The following is a 23384-nucleotide window of genomic DNA, read 5'->3' as shown; positions in this document are numbered from 1 at the left end:
CAAAGGTAAATACAAGTAGAATTAAAAAGATAGAACACAAGGAACCAGAAAGAAAAGGGAGAAAAAGGGATGCTTGATACTGATATGGCATCTGAGAAAGAGAGAAAAAGAAAAAGAAAAAGAAATGCACCTTTACAGTAAAGTCAGAATGACCGGTGTGGGAAGATGTGGAGTATCAGCTGTTGCACTAGCAGGTAACAAACCTTCAACAGTGTACAAGTACCTGGTGATGCCAGGCTTCTACACAAGGTATATTGTTTCCTCTTTATACCATCACACATGGCTACAACAATTAGAAATAATAATAAAATTTAAACAAAAAAAAAAAGGAAAACATTAAAACCTAAAGAGTCATTCTGGTACACTCAATGAAATCAGAATGAAGGCTGGAATGGAAACATTGGATCGAAATTGAGCATTCCAAAACCATCTCTCCATTGCTAAACATCTCGTCTGCTGTGCAAAAGAGCAAAGCCTGCAAAACAGCTAGACAGGAGGGGATATTTCCGAAGGGAGTTTTTAACTTGAAGGCATTTCAGGGTCTATCTGTTTCAATGTATAGTAAGGAATAATCAGCACACTCGAGGGAATGTCTCTGTTGAAGAATTTGCTTAATTTACAAAAACAGGATGAACTTTCTAATCTACTCTTCTACGCAGTCTATCTAGCCCTTTCCTACCCAGATCCTCAATTTCCCAAACATTGAATCATTCTTAAAAATCTAGTTGTTTTCTGCTTTTCCCATTTTATTTTCATTTTAATCCTACTTTCAAAAAGATAGGAAATTCAGAGCACTAATTTCTTCCTTTTCTTTACAAACAGCACTAAAAATTGTATAAGATCAAACAAAAAAGGAAATATTGAATGACTTATACTTGTGTCTTATATATTTACATACATATATATGCTTATATGCACACGTGTACATATATATGTATACGGAGGAAAGAAGAACTTACCTATGTCCCAGGTAAGGGGGTTATTCTGTTCCATCTCCCTTTTCCCTATGACATACCAAATGCAGGCCATCCAATGAGCAAGCAAGGCAAACATGGACATGAGTAGCGTGAGAACAATTGTGCTGTGCTGGGAGTAACGATCCAACTTCTGAAGGAGACGCAAGAGGCGTAGCAACCTCACTGTTTTTAGGAGGTGGACAAGGGAAACCTAGGAGAACAGGGAGAGAAAATAAGTTGCTAGCAGTTAACTTCTATCACACAGTTCTCATTTCAATGAAAGGAAGCTGTCTTCTAGAACTCTATGAATTTTTGCCCACTCTTCATTCAGCTACACAGCTGCATATTATGCTTAGACTAAATCTTAAGACAGCAAAGAATAGAAAAGAAGATGGTTAAAGAAACAGTGTTTACTTTTGCAGTGTGCATACATATTAACTATTTCTGATTTAAACAAAATAAACTTGAAATACTAGGAGATCTTTCAGTTTGTCTTGTTTTCATGCAAAGTCTTTCAGATTTAACTTAAAAATTTGTGTTTGTGCAAAAATAGATCATTCCCTGCTCTAGAAGAGAAACATAATTGTCAAACTGCCCAAAGTTCATTTGATTCCAATATGAAATCACAAAATAAACACCTTCAAGCACATGATGATTTTCAGTTTCTGCTAACAGCCAAACAGTAGGCCTAACCTAACCATATATGAGATGAAACTAGCTTCATAATTAAGCCTGGAAGAGGCAATAAGATATAGTAGATATTTTGCAGAAGAAGGAAGCAGAGAAGTGAGTGGAGGTTCAGATTTGTTCTTCAGATTTAAACCTGTGTTCAGGGGCCTGGGCACATTTTACTGCTCTGTACTAAATTGGAGTTCAAAAAAGCTTGTATTAAAACTTCTAATACTACTTCTTAAGTTCTTTACCTAAAATATTATTGCCTTTCAAGTGTATGTGGCAAAAGCAGCACCTAATCTGCTCATGCCTTAAGTGTACATCAGTTTATGAAGCATATAGGCTCTGGCCTTAGAGGAGGTGCAGCAATGCACAAAGCAAGCAGTCTCTGGATGACCCCATCCCCTCCAGAGCATCCTCCAACCTACATCCACACCAGAGTGTGTACAGCTTCCAGTTTTGCATGGAATATACTTGGCTTATGTTTCAGCTGTTGGGTAGAGGTAGCAAACAATATGTAGATTAGGATCCCAAATATTTTTAATTTAATTTTTTTTTAAGATTAAATAGGCATAGTTTTCATTAACAGTAAGCTTTTTTTCCCCCCTTCATTAATGACACATTAGGATTAATGCCTACTAAATACCTGGCTGATACAGGATACATGCATCAGCAAGAAAAATAACATCAACATCAAACTTGACGTGTCTTCCCGCAGCCTTCCTGAGAGCACAGTAATGAGCTCTCTGAAAAGAAAGTCTAAAAGCACAGCTTGATCAATATCCTTTTGCTTTTGCTAATCCAGAATAACCTGAAGCTAAAACTTTCTGTTTCTGTTACCACAACTAATAATCTGAAATCTTAATTTTATAGGTGTGCATTCACTATCAACTAGGTCCAGGTGGACTGACAAAAACGGTAACGTGGGGTATTTTAGATTTATTCATTAAGACTTAACAATTCATTGATTTTATTCCAGTCTCAGGAATTAAGTAGGTGGGACACCTGTAAAAAGAAAATAAAAAATACACAAACATTCCTTTTTTTTTGCTACTACAGTTTTGATAACACGTAAGTAATTCTCTGATGAGCTTCTTCATATCGTATTTACTGCCCATTATTTCATTTTTTTTTCTGAAGCACATTTCCTTTTTTTTCTCAAGTACATAGCAGGGGAAAAAAGAAAATCAACCAAAACATGGCACTTATTTAAAATACTTTGAAGCTTACTGCTGTCAGGAATAAGATCTGACAGTAGAGCACACAAACAATTACAAAGGCTTTTCTTCTTTTCTTGTGTATCTTTTATTAATTTTATATCATCTACAATAAGTCAGTGAAATCAGGTATGTTTGTAGCCTTAAGGACAAGAATATCTGCAAATCTGGGGTAGAATGTTGTAAAATATTTGAAATAATTGCCATGTTTGTATTAATAAAATAATATAATTATTAAAATATAATTATTCTAATTGAATGTCATGCCAACTGCCTCTTTTTTTTTTCTGTGGCAATTCATTTCCTGAAGTCTTCTTTTTTTTCTCTCTTATCAGCTTGTTTGAACCAAACATGATTCTGTTACACTCTTAACGTAAAGGGGTCCCTGTTTATGACTGACTCTTCAAGGTGTTGTAGTGATATATAAACATATATATATATAACGACTGTATACATAATGATTGTATAGATGCTACGGCCTTCTCATTGGAGCCTTCGTCTTTACATGTGTGCCTATGTTCTACTACATCACAACAAAATACTGATAACTGAGATTAATTTATTTTTATTAGATTCTTACAAATCAGAAATTTCAAAAGGGCTGCTACAAATGTGGCCTGCCTGTTATCACTTGTGACTAAATTCTGATGATTTTTATTAAGTTACAGTACACTGATCGATATAAAACAGCAAATCAGATGTCATAATTTTCTTTTTAATGTGAAGACATGTTTCATTTTAAGGAAGGACCGCCTCATTTCAAAATAATTTCTGCATAAATTTGAACACAGATGTAATTAATCGTATGTAATTGCACTGAATTTTCTTATTAGTCATGCCAAATACTTTTCTTCAATTGTATCCAATCTGTCATTGAAAGACCTGAAATGCCATCAGGCAGTTTTCTTTTCTATGTCACAAATATAGAAAGAGAAAATAAGGAATCAGCAGTCATACTTGTGCCTTTGTAAGTTTTGCTTTGCCCACAGATATGAAACCATCTAAATTTTCCATTTAGTTAATAATTTTAGACTAGCTGGGTTAACCTTTTTCTGTCAAAGTGACAGAGATAGAATTTTATCTAAAACTAACCCAAACTCGATCATACCATGGTTCTGAGAAGTAATGAGAAAGAAAGTTGCTACAAACTAGTGATGAAATTCTCCGCTTGGAAGAGTCATTTCCTATAGTGAAAAGGAATTAATAAAGAAACATGATGCATTTTAAGAAATTACTAGTGGCAGGGATCTTTAATCCTTATTGTCTTCTTGGTTAGTGGGTTTTCCTCAAAAAATGATGCTCTTGCTCTATGACCACCAATAGTTTCTCAGAAAGTAGCAAATTCAACATTATAATCAGTGCTTAATGGCCTGTTTTTCAGTTTGGCAGCATTTCACACAACATTTCCACAGTTTAAGGAATCTTTTATGTCAGATGAATATGAGGATGGAAGGCGCTGGGGTCTTAGGAGGCTCTGAGGTCTGAGACCTCCAAAAAGTCACATATTTAATGGAAGGGCAGAATCACTGGAAGGTGTAAAAGCAGTAGGGCCAACTCATACAGTTTCACTTTTTTTTTTTTTTTTGAGATATCTCCAAGGATGACGAGAAACTCCACAGCGTTTTCACACACTCTAACTCCACAAATCTCCAACTGAAGGATGACAGTTATGTGCCATACATACATAGATATGTATGGCACTATACCTATAGCTTGCAGAATTTAGGGCATCCCTAAAGGGCCTGAACAGCAAAGGAGTGAGATGCTCCCTGACGCCCCTTCTCACCGTTCTGTTGAGGCAACATCTGAGAGTCGATGGAGTGAAAATCTGAGAACAGACATGAGGAAATGGCTTATTAAATCATAAAGTCTGAAAACAGTGGAATGTGATTAACACCTCCCCCGCTCTTGAAACAGTTGATAGTCATTGCTATCTTGAGGATTATATTAACATTTGCCAAGTCTTGCTATGATAGGAAATATGATATAGTAAGGCACTGTGTTCCCATTGAGGAATCATATAGAGAATAAAACAACTGAGTTTGCTGGAGTGAATGCAAAGTGCAGACACCCAATTTCTGGATTTTCTTTCAGTTACCAGAAGAAAGAGGGCATTGGTCCTTGAATCTCTACTGTGTAGTGGTCTTTACCGTATAGCAGTTAGCTACCGATGTTGGGACAAAGCAAATGAAGGAAGCAGATTAGACCTTGCAAAATCTTTTAACAAGGTATTTAACTCTTAGAGCATTCAGGGAGCTATGCCTGTCAGTCAACGTTAATTTTGAGATCAACTTTGCTATATATTGTTCATTACATGGGACTTTGTGTTAGGATTTAATCTATCAAGTATCTCATTAAGGATCCGCTACTAACAGAGGGAGATTTCAGTGCCCCTGGATATTCTTAGTCACCATATTAGTGATCTTATTAAGGAAAGAAGTTTAAAAGTGCATCGGAAAAAAGATGTGTATTAATCATATGATAGTAGCATTTTTAAAACTGTGACATTTTAACAGTAAAAATAATCATTGGATAGTACTCTTTTTTTTTCCAGAATTCAGTATGGAAAGCATATCAGTCATCCTAATGAAAAAAAAAAAAAAAGGAAAAAAGATAAATTGAAAAAAAAAATGTTCTCCTTGAAGGAAAAGTTCGGACCTGGTTCATTCCGTGAAAAATTCTTAATGGAAATTAAACCAATAGAGTTGTGTTGGCTGTTTATTTTTAATGTAAGGGATAAATAGAGACAGTAGTGTATTTAAATAGATTACCCACCAGTTATAAAAAAAACAGTGATTGAAGAATATGGAACTATTACCTGTCTGGTTTTAAAAGCTACTGCACTAGCATCAGATTGAGGGTTCTTAGTATAACAAATAGAGTGAAAAGGAAGATCATTGAAGGAAATGGAACAAAGGATAAAATCAAACATGATATCTTACATGGGAGTCTTCCTGAATAGTATTTTTCTATGTTTTTTTTTTCTGATAAATGTCTTTCCTATTGTCTATGTACTTGTCTAACTCACATTCAGTGAAAATAAGATTGAGTACATCTGTTTCCAGAAGATTAAATCTCTTAGAATTAGAAAGTGGACAGCTTGAAAGCCTAAGTCTCTTATGTGAAAAATCCACATAAGTGAGAAACCTCTGCCAATTTTTTTTTCCAAAATTAAACTTTCTGATTCTGAGGTCGAGTGAGTGCTTGGGTTTGTTGAGGGTATGTTTGTTTGGTTTCTTGATGTATTTTTGCTTTGCAGATTCTTACTCTACTAAATCTGATAGGGCTAGCAGAAGAGAAAGCTTTATCTTAGCATAAGTAAACCAATACAAATGTAACCCATCATGATTGTGACATCATCAGATGCTAAGACCCACACATTTTTCAAAGTGGCTTAAGCATTTTTTTGTTGTATACCTTTAAAAGATGAGTTGAAACCAAAACCAAAGTTAATTTCAATTTTAAGTAATAGATGTTAGAAAACAAAAAAATTAGTGAACATGCATTAATTTTTGCAGTAGAATGTCCAGAGGTAAAGAGAAAGAAGATTCCTGGCTGAGTAAAGAATGCTGACCATACTGACCATAACAATGATATTAGTTATCACAGTAACAATTTATTAGTCCTGAAAAAGTAAGTATTGAATTTGTGCAGCATAAGAGAGCAAAAGCCATAGGGAATTGTATTTGAGTACAGTAAGTAAAAATAAAGCTAGCCTAGGTGCAACTGTTTACAAAGTGAAGATAATTGAGTCAAAAAACCAGTACATGTGTGTTTTTCATGATAATGAATGGCCACTTTGACACCCAATCTTGTAATACTTTTAATCAACATGTACAATTACATTGTATTGCTCCCTGCAGTATCCAATAGGAAAATACATGAAAAAGTTGAAAAAGACACCAAGGTATTTTAGTTCATTCAGTTTTCATCTCCAGATATGAAAAAAAAAAAAAAAAACCAACAAACTAACAAACCCCTCTTGAAAAAAAGAACAATTAAAAAGACAGGTTAGTACTTACCACAGTGACGTTGAAAGCATAAAGAAGATCAAAAGGAAGTGCAGCAATTAAATCAATGATAAACCAGGTAGTCACGTAGTGGATACAAATAGATCTTGCTTCAAATATAACTTGGCCAGACTTGCTGACATATGTTGTTCGGAAATTTAAAATAATATCTGCTTGACAAAGAATGAACAGAGTCAGAAACAATGCTTTCTTGATCACCATAACACTGATTATTTTTCTTACGCATGGCAAACACCAGATGAAGAATCTAATACAGAAACAAGTAAAATATGGTGGTAAGAGATTTACATATGTAGAGTTAAACCAATTGACGCATTAAGTTATTCTTTGTAAGAGGTAAAAAAAAATGTTTAAAATTTTTAAAACTCACTGATTTCAAAGAAAGCTTGAATTAAAAAAAGAATCCCACTCACATTGCTCTTTAAACAGTACCAAATATTGATATTTTTCTTAATGAATAATGAGAGTGTGATTGCTATGCATAAAACTTACATTTCTTTTGAGATAAAAAATCATTAATTAATTTATTTAAAAGGTGTAGTTGAAACTTTCTTTCAATGATAACTGTCCAGCACAGAGCACAAATGTCATCCGCAAGGATAAACATTTGTTTATCAACAGAAAATTGCTGAACACACTTGAAAAAAAAAAAAGGATTTGGGGCTATGGTGGAAATCACAAAAGTGATACAAATTGCTTGGTGGCTTGTGCATTTTGGATGTTCCTATCTAACATTTCAGGATGAGTGTCTTTCAGTATGAGACATACTTTTGACATGTCTTGCCAACACACATTAACACTCAAAGAAAAGCTCAAGTTTTGACAACAGAGTCTCAATTATTTTTATGTCCTCCAAGACAAACACCATAATCTGTCCTCAAGCTATATACCCAGTTTCTACTAACATTAGTGAGTACTACTTGTATAACTTTTACAATGTCAGAAAAGAGTGCAGTCAACCATCAAGGCTGGTGTTTTACAGCAAGATAATTAGCCTGCTGCCTTGCAAACTGTAATGCCTCATGCTGAAGACTATCTCATAAAAGAGAAAGAAGTGATCCCAAGTGTTAGGAAGACATTCAGAGTGTGATTGACTTTTTTCTCATTAAAAAATAACTACTGCAGGGTGATGGCCTTGGCAGCCTGAAAGCTAGTGGACTTCCTTTAATATCCAGGTTACGAGAGGCAGCTTTCTAGATGCTAGTCCAGTGTGTCATAGACTTGTCAGCTGTGTTATTTGTCATCTAGGTAGCCTATTATTAAGTGTTACAGGAAGGGAATTGCATTCCCTGTGCCCCCTGCCTATGGCAGCAATGGCAACACTGACTCCTTTCTGTCTTCTAGGTATTGCACAAGAAGACACCTTCAGCTACCTCTTCTACACACTCCTCTGGTAGGGACACAGCAGCAGCAGCTGCTGGGGTTTGGCTCTGCAACATATACAGCAGGGAGCATGCAGGTGTTTGCTGCCCAAACAGATGTTTCTTACAGCCTTTAGGAAAGGGGAGGTAGAAATGCCAAATGGAAGCATCTACAAGTGAAATTCAGCCCCTTGCCCGCCAGCAGGGTGAATGTATAGGAAGATGATGTCTGCCTTGCAAATGGAAATAAACACAGAATACAAGTATTTCATAGTTTCAGTCAGTTCAAGGGATATGTTTTCTCTTTGGATGCAGATATTTCCTTTCCTAGCAGCTAGTTTCTTGTGTGCTATGTAAACCTGCTCCAATTCAGCACATACTTGGAAAAAAAAGAAAGCTATGAAGTCCTAAAAATTAAGCATATCTCAACTTTTTCTCTTCATAATTAAAACAAAATGAACACTAACAGCACTAATATTGTAACTTGGTTTTAATGCAAATCAAGTTAGAAATAAAAAGTGGGTAGTAGTACGATTAATAGTTGGAGTTGTAGATACATTTATTCTGGTTTTGTAGGCAGCTTTTGGAGCCTGAGAACTTTTCTTCCTCCTATACACACGTGAGAACAAATGCCTGGTTTCTGATATACCTTTTATCCTATATTTTTCATTTGGTGTATGAGAAATATCTGCAAAGACCAGCATGTATGAACAAGTAGACTCCCCTCAGAAAGCAAAATCACAGGACAGATTTTCCAGAATATAACACAAAGCATTGCTACCACTAGAACCACAAAAAGAGAAGCAGGTCAGCTTTGCAAGCGTTTGTACAACCCAGACAGCAAAATGCAAAAATGAGCATTAAGAGAAAATAAAAAATAAATACATCAAAACCTTATGCTTATATAGAACACATACACTGAAAATGGAATACATAAACATTTATGCAGCTGTCTTTAAATAAGCCAGATTTTATCTGGTTCTGTTTGTTAGGTATTTTTCCTCTTTCCTGAATTTTCCTATTTATCAAGGACATTGTTTTCAGTTTTTCTGATGTTTTCTCTCTTTTTTATTGTTTTTTTTTTTTTTTTTCCTGTGCCATTACTTCAAATTAAGAAGGCTTTGGAAATGATACTTTTCCACAATATTGTTAGTATAATATAGACAGTCAACAAATAGTGTTACAGTGAAGGAGAGCACTGTAAAGCAGAGCAAAAGAAAAAGTATCTGACCAGGTTCATCTTAACTGAGTAAATCAACTTGATATAAAACAATGTGACACATTACAAAAGCTCAATGGAAAACACTGCCTCATTGAGAGGGCATGGATTGCCACTGGATTGTAATTTTTCACCTCCAGAATTTTATTTTAGAATATTTTGGTACTAAAAGACCATTAAAATGAAATTGATTGACTCTGACTATACCAGGACAGCATTGGAGAGTGGTACCTACAGGGTGCAAATGCTTAGCATTGTTTATGTTCGGACCAGGGAGATCCAGTATTTTATAACAACTTCTTTTTCATGCCTTATAAACATAGATATTCAAATAAAGCAGCCACACAATCCATGCAGAAACTACTGTTGAATTCCTACAACAGATTTCACACTACTGTTCTTGCAAAGGAGTCTGAAAATTAAACCTATCCACCTACTAACTTTACGCAGTTGCTTACACTTCATTTTAAATATAATGGAGTAGCTGTCACTCAGATGAACTACTAATTCTTATTCAGGTTTGAGCAGGAGATCAGCTGCGGTCACTCAGTATCCATGACAGCATTTCCATCTTAAGAACAGCAATATCAAACCTTCTTTCCTTTAGTGTACTGGTAGAGATGCGGTCCTCCATGTTTGCTATGATATGCTGCTTGCACATTGATGGAAGCTATGAAGAGCTGGAGCTAAAATCTCTGCATTTCTGTGACACAAGGTATAAGAACGTTTACCTAAAGTACTGCCAAACATTGGTATAATGTTTTACAAAACTGTGAATTTTAGCATCTTGTTTAATTCTACTCAGATTTGCATTGAGATATCCATTTTGTAAATGGATATTATGTTAGGTGATGTTCTGAACCACAAAAGGATCTGCCAAAATTCATAGCTGCTATAAACCTGTCATGTTTCATCATATACACTTGATTTTTTTTTAACTCTTAACTGAAAAAAAAACCAACCAGGTTTCAAAGTTTCATGTCACTAGAGTTTTCCTTAAAGTTTTTGTAACATAGTTTTGTAACATAAAGCACTTCTATGATAGGTCAGCTTCTATAAAATATTAATGAGACTTTCCTTTAACATGTAGTAAGACAAATGCACACTTAACCAATTTCATTACCATATGCATTTTTTTTTTGTATACATATTCCCCACCCCTAAAGAAATGATAATTCCATTGCATATTTCTATAATTTTATAACAAATAAATGTTAATAGCTCCAGTTCTGAAACAGTTTGATATTTTGTATACTATTTTCAAATTCTTCAATGTGGATAGTAGAAATGATTTCTCAGCTATATTTCATCCTGTCTTTCACTTTTCTAGCTGTTTTACTTTGGCAGTGAAACAGGTACAAGCAATGAATATGGGCTTTTTTTTTTTTTTTTGCAAGGAAAACTTATGCACACAAAACTAGAGGCAGTTACTGAAAAATACCATCTATTCATATTGTGTAGGATGATAAACACAGCATCATCGATGTCTTCAGTTTCAGATATATACTGGCTGTTCTGTAAGCTTAGTAGTAAAAATTCCTAACAGTTTATAAAAAATAATAACTGCCTAACATGGGCTTAGATGTTCTGTGGCAATTCATGATAGTGTTGCAATAACTTTCAATGGGAGGGAAAAAAGTTATTTTTGACTAAAAATCAGTTACTGTTTGGATCTGGAAAACATGATCTTATCATACTTTGACTTTGTGAAAATATGGCATAATGTAGCATGTGCACTTGGAAGTGTAAAACAAATTTTTTTGAAGACCACAAGTGTTTTATCAACATACATGTTTGAAACAAATTTAAGCATGAATTAACATTCAGAAAATTAAGGAAAAGCAATAAGTTGTCTTAGTAAAAAAAAAATCCAAAAGAAACAAACATACTGCACAAAATTGTAAGACACAAAATAACCCAGAAAGTGTAACAGAAGTGCAGAAAACATTAGTGACTATCAAAATCACAAGTTTAAAGAGAGAACAAAACATAATTAAGTTTAAAAGACTAACAAAAATGAAGAAGCACATAGGATATTATAGTCCATTTGATCATTCTTTTCTAAGAAGAAGAAAACTAAAACTCTAATTTTGGAATGAAGTAGGAAGAGTTATCACTCTAAATGATGCTGTAGATGGTATAGAAGTTTATCATATAATACAGGAGGCGTTAGACATTTCAAGGAAATTTTTGAAGACAAAGTCCCACCTAATATTCTTAGTGGAACTTGTTGAGAGTCACTTTCTGAATCACCAGTATCAACTTCTAATAAAATCTCAAAAAAATGGAGAAATTACAAGGAAATTGAATAATAATTGAATAATAGCTTTTCTAATTCAAGAAAAGCAGATTATTCTGGTGTATATGTTAAATGTGTAGTAATAACAATATCTGTTATAGTATAACTGAGACCATAAGTTCATGGAAAGTGTGAAATCAACATACTTTTTTTTGCTAAGAAAATTATGTCTTTTTGATACCGCTATTAAACTAGTCGACTGCTGCAGAATATTTAGATGTGCTCAAGTTATTTCATCCTGTATCATTGTGATTTGAAAGTTTGCATTAACCAGAATATAAGACACATAAAAGCTGAACCTGGCTTTCTGTTCATTTTCAAAAGATTGATTTGCACGTCTCCCGACATGTTCTTTAGGTAGGTTACACTAAAACTGGGTAAAGTAAGGTCTTATCTTCAAGCCTGTTAACCATTATATGCAAGAAGCCAGGAAGTAATTTTTTTTTTCCCACTGATACACTACTGAGGGCAAAGAGAAGAGGCAGTGAGGGACTCAGCACAGAGGCTCACATGTTGGATCATTCCTTTGAGGTATCAGAAAATATTTATTTAGGAAGCATTTAGATCAAACACCCAGTTCTAATGCCAGATTTGAGTCTTGAAAATAATTTCTTCCCAGGTTTCACTGGCGTAAGTGTTTTACACTGTCTTCAGTAGTTTGAAGCTAGATAGTCTGCTATGATCATTTGACATATACTAGTTAACCTATACACTGCTAGTAGTGGATCTATGATATTTCTGACAGTTTCATCTCTGCCATTCCCTTCCTTTTGCCCATTAGAGTTAGGTCTCCTGAATTAATGAAATCTTTGAAGGAGTTCTTGTTGGTTTGGCACAGTGTTGATCCTTCAAATTTTTCAAGATTTAGTACAAAACCTTAACACAAAGTGACCTAGACATATATTCAAGGCTATCTGGTACCATGGATTGAGGTCTTGCAGGTTATAATTGGTTCATGCTTTAAGAACTACCATTTTCATTCAACAAAATCCTCAGGCTGAAACAGAATATATAAGTAAAATCGGAGCTATAAAAATTTTAGATTAGATCACCAAGTAGTCTCAGCTGACCTTGCATTCTTAAAGCTACAAAGGTGTTCTGAAATTTTCAGTAACACAATTAAGATGTGAAATTAGCATGATTTCAATACAGTTCATAATGAGCAATGTGGTCAGTTCAGCTCGACAGGTGCTTAGTAGAGTTATTTGGTTACTGTTCACATTCACAGATCAGTATGGTAGGACCAGCCACATACATAACTACTTCATGCAGATTTGCTTGATACAGGTAAGAAGGAAGGATAAGGATATTTACATTACTAGTATTTTGAAACTTCTCATCCTCATTTGCCTCAGAAACCTCCCATGTGTAGTTATCAAAGTCAGAAAAAGGATTTGCTTACTTATTGCACATTAGCATTTGTGAAACAACTAAAGCTTTAACAGAAGAGGAGATAAATGCTTGCTTTAAATTCCCCTAAGCCATCCGGTACACCAAAGGCTTATCGGTGTGCATATGGAATTCACTGTTAAAGATTGAAAAGATTAGAGGTTTTTCTGCACAGCACCCCTTTCTGCCTTCTTATCAAAGCAATTTAAGACAACAGCCCCATGTAACATTTATATATATAAAATTGGATAGGAAATGGTAAGTGCTTCTTTCTGCATCCAACTCATTAGATAAAAATCCAGAGGGAGGTAGATGAGTGTGATCCATCTTTTATTTCTTGACAGCTTTCTGAGCTGTACTTGGGTGTAAATAGTTTCTTCATCCAGGCAATCTTATTTACAGCCTAACTGCTGTGCTGAAGCACTTACTGAGAAAGCTGCAAAGGAAAAAATCTAGAACAGAACTCCTGGGCCAAGAAACTTGTAAAAACACAGCAAAATCTTTAACACAAATTAAGAAATGATCATTTCTCCAGAGACAGTTTACTATTTTCAACAATTACATGTCCCATGGTCTTTTTGGGATCACTGTGTAAAAAGTGGAAGATTAACTATTTTTTTTTTCTTTTTTTTTTAAATAAGTGCTTTCTTATCATTAAAACTTGGAGCAACTAAAATGGCAAGCAAATTAAGACAACAAAGAGTAGTTAAACATCAAAAATATGTACAATAATCTATTCTGAAAGTGGAAATGGAATATTTAATGTTATAAATTGTTTGTGCATCTAGCTTCTGCTTACCAATGACACTAACTTATTAAAAAACATTTGAAAATTCAACACAAGCATTGATATTATAAAGCTTTGGAGACTCCAGACAATTCCATATCATCAAAACAATCGGTTTTCTTTAGTGCTGGGCTTGTGTTCCAAATGCCCTGAGATGAGGTGGGCTTTAAGCATTTTCTACAGTAGGAAGAGCAAAAATTTTACAGAGTACAGCTGTAAGACAGGCAAGAGGGATGCTTGATCTCTGAGCTGATTGTTAAAGCCCATGAAGCTCAAATAAATGAAGCAACTTTTATATCTTTGGACAATTAGTGTGTCAAAAGTTTTTTACACGAGGTATGTTTGAACGTAATATCTTTAAGTACACTCTAACAACAAATTTCAACATGTACAACTTCATAGTTAAAGCTCTATTTGATATGTTTGTTTCAGATTGCAACGAGAACTACAATCTCTTTTCTGTTTCAGCAGCTCTGATAACACAAATCATTAATAATGAGGCTTATTACCACAGATAAAAAAATTCTGAAGTTACCTCACTGCAAATATTTACCATGCAGGCTGGAAAAGCATTCTTTTAAATGATCTTGCAAGATACATACATCATGCCACATGAAAGGAAAGCAGAATAGGGGACATAAATAAAGTCTCCAACATAAGCCATGTCATTAAAAAGTTATCTAAAACTAAAGCAGGAGTAACACCAGATAATATCAAATTGATTCACTCACTGTGTTCTATGCTGAAACACAGCATACACATATCTAAAATATCATCTTTATACTTGATGTAGAGAGGAAGAAAAGGGTGAACACTCTATTCTTGTCTTCATTTTGAAAAAGCTGGGTTCTTATTTCAAGTTAGAGAATTCAAGTTCAGTTAAAATTAAAGAGCAAAAAGTCAGAGTTCAAACAAATTAAAGATCATGATGAAGTCTATCCTATTTATTTTAAGAAAGATCCTTAAGTCACATATAAAGTACAAGGTGTCTTTTTTTCCGGATTTTTACCATGTTTTAGTGTTGACATACTTGTTTTGTTAACAAACAACCATGCATTTTAAGTGAGCCCTGACCTCTGTTGCAGACTTTTGCTTCTTTCCCACTTATTGTAGTGCAGGTGAGCCTGTGAGCTTAATAGAAGCAAAGTGCATCAGTCCACAAATCAGCACGTAATTTTACTGCTGTCAACACAAAGGTGAACTTCACCTGGCAGCACTTTCAACAGATTTGGAAAAAGCAATCATATCACCTGCACACACCTGCCCGCCCCCCCGCCCCCCCCCCCAATTTAAATAAAGCAATTTTTTTTTCCAATTATTTCAGCTCTAATTTCCAGATCCAGATCATGCAGAATCACTTGTATTAAGAAAAATTCAATGACAAATGGATGGCAAATCACCCTCAGAAAGACTGTTCTGCCTAGTCTCCCTAGGCAAATCTCTTACCTCCCTACCTGCTCACCTTCTCTTTACATGCCTGCTAGCTTTATCTCACATCCTCTAGCACTGCTCGCTTTTGTGTCTGAACATGGGCTTCTGCTCCTCATATCCTCTGACCACGTGCACCTGTTGATGCAGTTCCCTTCTGTTTTTCCAGTACTGCTCCTCTTTCTTTCTAGCCTGAAGACTGATCACCTTCCTCTACTAACTCCACACGAGGTCATCCAAAAGCCCTGTTAGGCACTAAGTCCCTATGATGCACGCAGAGAAAATAAACAATGATTGATAAATCTCATAAAACTATTTGGTACAATGAACCTCAAACTTAAACCTTGACTCTGATTTGTCTTCTGGATGGATACCATGGCTAACTAGTTCAATCTGCATGGATTCTCTCAGCCTGTTATTTTCACTACTGATAAGATATGGACACAGATATCTCTAAAAAAAATAAATTCTACTAAGAAATGTGATATCTCTAAAACTCTTATGAATTTACATGGAAAGATTAAAGTAAACAAATTTGTAAACAAAACCCAGTTGTTTCAGCTATGAAAGTGTCTGCATTAAAAATGTTAATGTACATTGCAGTTGCAGTTCCTAATTTATTTATATATTTTGTTCCAATTAAGCTCTTGCACGGTATCCACAGCAGTAAACATTAAAAGGCTAAGACCAACATTACCCTAATGTCTTCCAAGTTTGCAGTTACCATGGCTATGTGCTTTTGTGATATTTTCATTAAAAATTTCTAAAGCCAATACTATGATTTAACCAAAAAAAGCTCTAACTTATTCCTTTCCTTGTTTGAGTGATCTAATGGCCTTTATTTTCCCCTTGGTGACCCTTTTCACAAGCTTCCAGCATGAAAATCAATTCCCAGCTAAGCTCAGTTCCGATGAAAAGACAACTTATTTCATAGTCAAGCATAAAAGAATTGGGAACACTGAGCAAGTTTTGGAACCGTTTCTTGACTTCTCTTGAATTAAAACTCAGTAGGACATGTCACATCCTTTACTAAGCAATCCCTTTCTATATATCTGCTATGCTCATATTCACAGACAGACACATCCACTCAATGCATGCTATGAAAATACCAATTTAAACTGGTGCTCAACAAAGAGGAAAAAAAAGATTACATTAAAAAAATGAAGGTTCTACTTAGTGCATAATGCAGGTTGCAATTCTAAATTATGTAAAAAGAGTGATAATCATAAATGGATATTCATCGAACTATCCTATTAACCCTTAAGATGTTTTCCAGAATAATACTCCTTTTCCAATTTTGAAAGTATAATGCATGTTTTGTATAATCTCAATTTCTAATCCCTGTTTAAAAAAAAATAATAAAAAAAAAAGGAAATAACCCAGAGGTAAAAATTTATCAGGTAGCCAGCTGAACCTCTTTACCCATAAACAGGATTATTTTACCTGAAGCAGCTGATTTTTCCTGTGCCAACATTTCTTCTTCTCTTTAGGCTTGATTTCTTAAAAATAAATCCTGCTAGGATTAGACATATGATCAAGCTACAGTAGAATAACAATTCAGGATAATCAGATAATTAAATAACTGCCCATGGCACATTTTTAGATTGCAGAAAATGCTATGTAATATAACTCAGTTTACTTCTGTTTTACTGTGAACTAAGTGAAGTTGAAAAATCCTTCACCTTTAGGGCAAGTAGTATACCTATAAGGAGTAACTAGGGGATTGGGTGATGCATGATTTCTAATTAGACTACAGTAACTAAATCTTGTGCTTGAGACTGAGATTATTTAGGTGTATTAATCCCATTGATTTTCAGAGCATACAGTTTCCTACACCACCTCCCTCTTCTAAATAGTACCATTGGCTCTATTATTTTTTTTTTATCTTCCTTTATGTGATTTTACATTGATTGTCTTTAGCTAGCAATACTTTCCCCAAAGTCCAAGCTCTTTGATCTATCTGATTATTTGAACCAATGTTATTTCATCATTTATGGATAACGGTGTTAGAATCTGGCCAGAGAGATTTTTAGGAAAGATTCCAGGAAATATTAATGCTATATTGCTTGAAGAACAATTGATCTGCCCTATATAAACTCTTATTTTTTTCTATTTTACTGCTGCTGTAAACCTAGATATTCCTAGTAAATATCCTAGGAGCAATTTATTCAAATACAAGTGTGATTTTTCAACTTAGCGTATCCCCTCAAAATGTCTGTTAGCACAATTAGCTTGATGATTTTTTTTTTTTACATGCTGACATGATAAGGTGAAGGAGACGATATTGATTTTATATAGGAAAGGAAAGTAATGCTTATTTTACACTTGTTTCTTAGGAATCTTGGCTATTATGAAGCCAAATAATGAACAAATATTAAGTTAAAAAATGGAAATGTAGGAGTTTTAGATAATAAATATATAATATATAATATATAATAAAATAAAGAATATATAAATAATAATATATATAAACATATAAATATAAAAATAATATATGTATTTATAACAGTCTGTTGTAGCTGCTGAAGGAAAAGCACTTCTTTTTTCTTTTTATGAACGATATAACAAATGGTAAACAGATGCTAAGTAACAATCAATATAAACTACAGAAAATTTGATGTGAAGATCTAGACTTCTTTGGGAAAGAGAAAGAAATCACTAGTAGCTAGGATGAAGCAAAATTACAGTTTTAGATGTATTAGGAAAGAAACACGATCTGCAACTTTAGTTGCTTTGTACTAGTGGCATCCCATAATGAGAGAAGCTATTAATAAAGTAGAAAAAACAGATGTATTCAATAAACACTTTTTATCTAATTTTGGAATTGAGCAGCAAAGCATGCTTGTATCATATCACGTGCTAAATTAAAATCCAGTACATCCTAACTAAGAATCAGAAGATAGTAATGTTTTAAACCTGTAATGTTTTAAACTAATCACTTAACAAGATGCCACTTCTGCAGGTTGATGAAAAAATTACAAAAAATAAATATATTATTTATAAGCCATAGATGAGTAGAGTTGTGTATTCTTTCTCTGAGGTCTTTGAAGAAAAGCTGATGTCCTTCAGGAAAACATGCTTCTGCCAAACAGTTTACTGGAATTAATATTAATACCTGGATTGAAAATAATGTGTTATATTTAAGATTGAACTAGATGGTAAAAAATTTTCTTTCTTATCACATTCTTTATGAACTGAAAGGTCATTTAAGCTACACATAACTGAAATCTCAGATGTATTGTGTTGACATTGGTAACGGAAAGAAGGAAGAAGCCAGTCCAAATTTTATACTACTAGGAATTAAAGAAATTAAGTATCCCAAGATACAAAGTGTAGGTCCCAATGGACTTGAAATCTCAAGAGGACTATCAAAAGCCACCATTGTACCACCAGAATGGCATTTTATTAAGTAGAAAAATTTGTTCCTTCCACAGCTTAAACAGAAAAAAAAATCTTATTTAGGAGCATAATCACTAAAGAAAATTATGTTAAAAGATTAGAATTAGTCCTTGAGCAGCAGTACAATTAAAATAGTAAAATTTGGCTATCAAGTATACCTCTCCCTCCTATTTTTTCTTGGGTGCAACCCCGAATTCTCCTGGCCATTAGCACTCCAGAACATTGTGTAAACAACCCCATTTGGTTTGTGTGGATAGTCACAGAGTTTGGGAGCCTCATTTCAGAGACATGCTACACCTCCATTCCAAGAAGCCCTTTTTCAGAGGTATTGTGACTTCAGTTGGATAACTAGCATTCAGATGAACAATGGAAACATAGTTTAAAGCTACAAAGTCTTAAAATTCTCAGCACAAGGATATTGCATTCATTTAATATGGCAGATGTCTGAAAAAAGAGCTTCTGCTAATGTGGAATGAATATAATTCATAGGCTTTGTTCTGCTAAAGTCAGCATTGAACAAACAAAGCTGTTTTACCAGTCAGATTTCTCCAGTGAAAAGTTTATTGATGATTGGACACCAAGACACTTGTCACTGTACAGCACATGAGGAGCGGCATGGTCTCAAGTATGATGGATCATGGCAGAACTGATTCCCAAAATCTATCTGTAACTGACAGACTGATTTGCTCTTCCTTACTATTTGTTCTTACAGTGGAATGTAATGAAATTGAAGTCATACCCAAGTGGAAATACTGTTTTACTTGGATAAATTAGCAATTAACATAAAAAATTGAAAACTGAAGGCATTAGTGGTTTGAATGGTGATTGTGGTAACAAAAATCACTCCCTCCAGCATAGTATGGTCAGTGTTAGTGCACTAGCATGACATACTCTACCGAACACCATACTTGGACTCTGTATCCATTAATGTGGGCATGCTGGGACACACAGAATGACCAGCTCACCAACATTAAAACAGGGGTTTTAATTACAACTCTTTACTGTGCTGAGAGCCTGTGAATTCAAATCCCAGTATCACGAAACTAAACAAAAGACTACAAACAAAAACTAAAAAGTCACATTCTTGTATCTTCTACTTTGATTTTCAGCTTTTTGGGTTGTCCTTTTCAAGTTGTTCTCCTTAACTACGAGAGTGTTAAACAGGAATTAGCTAATCTCAGTACAGTGGCTGATACATCAGAAAAGCATCACATATAATGAAGTTTGCCATAACATACTAAACAGTGGAAAAATTTTCTTCTTTAAAAACTATACTCTACCTTTTAGAAACAGACTCAATCCATGAACATACTGAGTTACTAAAATATATTATACTGACTTTTCTATAAAGGAAGATACAGACTTTAGAGTCTTGAAAGAAAAGCAAAGAACCAAAAATATTTCTGAAAAATGAACTGCTAGCTCTGCTTTTAAAAGAAACTAGTATTTGTAACTGCAGGAATGTGAAATTTTCTACATAGGTAATTTTCTTAATAGAACCTGCAGAAATATGGCAGAAAGAAACAATTCCAAAGAGTGAGAAACATCAATCATATAACTTCACTTTTCACTAAATTCAGTGTATGTAAAGCAAATGTAGCTCTTAGGTATTTCATGAATACAGTTCACTTTGCACAAATGCTGGAGACAACAATGAAAATAGCAAACAAGTAAAACATTCAGTGGACAATGAGATTACAGCTTAATGCACTTAAATTTTTTTTACCAATTCCAAGGGGGCAACCTGAAACATTTTTCTCAGAAATTACCTCATGCAGCTTGACAACAATTTACATAGACAGGACATTATCCATAAATCATAAAAATATGAGAAAGACCACATATAAGCTCACAAAAAAAAAATATGGTAAACTATTAAGCCTCTAAGCAGTTCCTTGGAAATTACCTAGATGGTTAATTAAAAGACTTTAATCTTATTGAATAAGATAGTGTTGTTTTATCATTGTGTTTCAGGATAGCAAACCTAAATACAAACTTTTTCTGATTCTAGCTGCAGTGCAAGTCAATTATACTCTGTATAACAAGGTAGGGTTAACTTCATATACCTTTGGAAAGGAAACATAACAGAGTGAAAATTATGTACAAAACTATTACTACAACTTTTCCCAATGTGTGGATTGACTATAGGTGAAACAATTGATTTGTCACACAGGTTTTGGGTTTTTTTCTTTCTTTCCTTTTTTTTTTTTTTTTTTACAGTAGCAGCACAGCTCAGACAAAAAAGACAGAGTCAGTTCTTAAGTACTTTTAGCACTCTTAAGCGTTCAGAAGCCTGAGCCTGTCACTCCAATGTTGCCAGTCTCATTGTGAAATAGGACGTAGGAAAGAAAAATAATCTGTCTGAAGAGATTCATTTAGGACAGCTGAGAAGTGGAACAGTGACTATATTTGCAGAAGAACAGATGTGGTATATCTTGACTCAGCTATAAGCTACCTTCAGAGCAGAACAGTAAGGAATTAAATACGGTAAATGCTGTTTATTTCAGCCTATACTCATGAGGTTCCCATCATCTTACGTGTTTTTTTTTTTTTTTTTCAAAAGGCCTTTATCCTGCACAACCCACTTGCTTTGTTTTAGGTATTCCTTCACAAAATCAGATTTCAGATTGGAGCCTGTTCAATACTTCTTTAAGTAATTGTTTCTTAGATTTTACCTTTAACTTTGATGGTACATGGCACAATATGTATTTATGAAATTTATTACTGCTTTTCAACATAAACACTTCATACTATTCATTCATGTTACTAGGTAATCCATAGTTCATGAACAATTGATTATGACTTTATCTCCCTAATATTAGGTGTATTAACAATGTCAGTCTATTTGGTTTCATATTTTGGTCATATGTATTCACAGATGAGACCATTTGATACTCAGAGATAAGTTCAAACCACTCCCTTGATGTCTACCTAAATTTTAGCATATTAGGATCTGAAAGCCCCCTTTCTAATAGATGGTTCAAAATACTGACATTTTGCCTGAAAATGTACAAGTCCTCTTAGAAGTGACATCTCCTAGCCACAGATATTGGTTTACATGACCCTCTGTGCACTTGCGAAAATATGAAATGGTAATCATTATAATAATGAAAAAGAACATAAGAAAGAAAAGAATTCAAACCTTCTAATTTAAAGCAACCTTATCAACTCTGTAGTATTTAATATAATCTCATCTGATTCCAACAAATTTTGTTTGATATATTTTCAATATAATAATATGCACATTGAATGACTGTGTAAATCATGAATGACAATATGAATTTCTACTGGGTTTGTACCATTTTTAAATCTCTACATATTAAACATCTGAGACTCAAGGGCTTCATATGATTTAAGACATTTTAGGAAATATTTTGAGTTACTTAAGTTTATGATAGACACTAATGGGCCAATAAGCTTCTTTAATCTACAGTATCATGCAACACAAATCACAACTTTAGGGCTTCTAAACATACTGCTTTTAAAAACTGAAATTGCTGATAAAATACTTTGTTAAGTAATATTTAACAAGAGACACATGCAAAGAGAAGTGATCTTAGTAAGAATAATTAATTTTCTCTCTTGAAAGCGCAAACCACAGATAAAGTCTTCAGATGAGTGTGTGCAGGGGGAGAGTGGGGGAAGGGGTGGATATGTTTACCTTTTTCCACAGGTAGGCAAAGGAGTACATTACAGAACATCACTTAAAATTACTGTTGCCAGTTGCCAGTATGTTTATAAAGCGTGTAATTCTATAGCTGTAATTAGTATTCAGGGTTTTCCATCTTCCACTAGAAACTGGATGATCCACAAATAGAAAACTAAAATTAAAAGTTAAAGGTCACTTATTTTTATAGCTCTTCTCTCTATAGTTGTTCCTGACAACTTTGGTGGCCACCTACTCAGTGGTGTCAAATACTCAAGACATCTATGATCTTATCCAGCAAATAATGTATTACCATTACCCTGAGCCATCACATTGATCTCAATTCCTGTTGAAGACATCCTGTTCATATAGTCCTATGAGTGAGTCTGAGCATTTAGCAATATTTAGCAATTTTTCCAGTAATGTTACTTTCTTCAATTAAGGTGTTCAATAATGTTTTAAAAATGAAAAAAAAAAAAAAAGAAAGACAATATCTGAAAATTAGAATGAAACAGTTGCAGAAAGAAAAGCGCTATACTGGATAGTTATATGTAAGAGTAAAAGTTGTGCGATCAGGAGGTTATTACAAATAAATTGGAATAAACTTGAAGAGATTCTCCCAGCTTTTCTCTCCAAAAGAGAGGAAACTTTACAAATATTATTGAAAAGTAACCAAGATTCATTATGCTGCTTAGAAATATCAAAACTTTAGCTGCCTAGATATACTTATCTGCAAATGAAAGACCTAGCTACTGCCTATGCAGATTAAGGTCATAAACCTTGAAGTAAATAGTGTAATAAAGCAGGTAATAACACTCACTAAATTTAAAAAAGCTTTTCTCTCCACTTCTTTATGATTGTAAGATACATAAAGAAGTAAAAAATTTCTAAAACTAAACTAGTTTTACACTATCATGGGATAGAGGAAGCAAAAGATTTATTTACGGGGGGATATTAAAGAAGATTTGCACATATGACAG

General features: G+C 34.0%; 1 protein-coding gene across 2 annotated transcripts in view; it reads right to left on the bottom strand.

Annotated features, from left to right (window-relative positions):
• The window catches only part of KCNH8 (potassium voltage-gated channel subfamily H member 8), a 186787-nt gene that overhangs the window by 68201 nt on the left and 95202 nt on the right, over positions 1–23384 (bottom strand). Inside the window, exons 6-8 of one of the 2 annotated variants that reach the window (XM_086741568.1) lie at positions 6868–7025; positions 4632–4673; positions 960–1167 (exon numbers count right to left, since the gene is read on the bottom strand). In XM_086741568.1, the coding sequence (XP_086597694.1) occupies positions 960–1167; positions 4632–4673; positions 6868–7025 (408 nt within the window). The remainder of the gene's footprint in view (positions 1–959; positions 1168–4631; positions 4674–6867; positions 7026–23384) is intronic. The other variant, XM_086741569.1, reaches the window with a different exon arrangement.

The sequence above is a fragment of the Chlamydotis macqueenii genome, chromosome 2, assembly GCF_036417535.1.
Source record: "Chlamydotis macqueenii isolate bChlMac1 chromosome 2, bChlMac1.mat, whole genome shotgun sequence".
Classification (NCBI taxonomy): Eukaryota; Metazoa; Chordata; class Aves; order Otidiformes; family Otididae; genus Chlamydotis; species Chlamydotis macqueenii.
The sequence above is the reverse complement of the archived record's forward strand: the minus strand, read 5'-3'. Positions and strand labels throughout refer to the sequence as shown.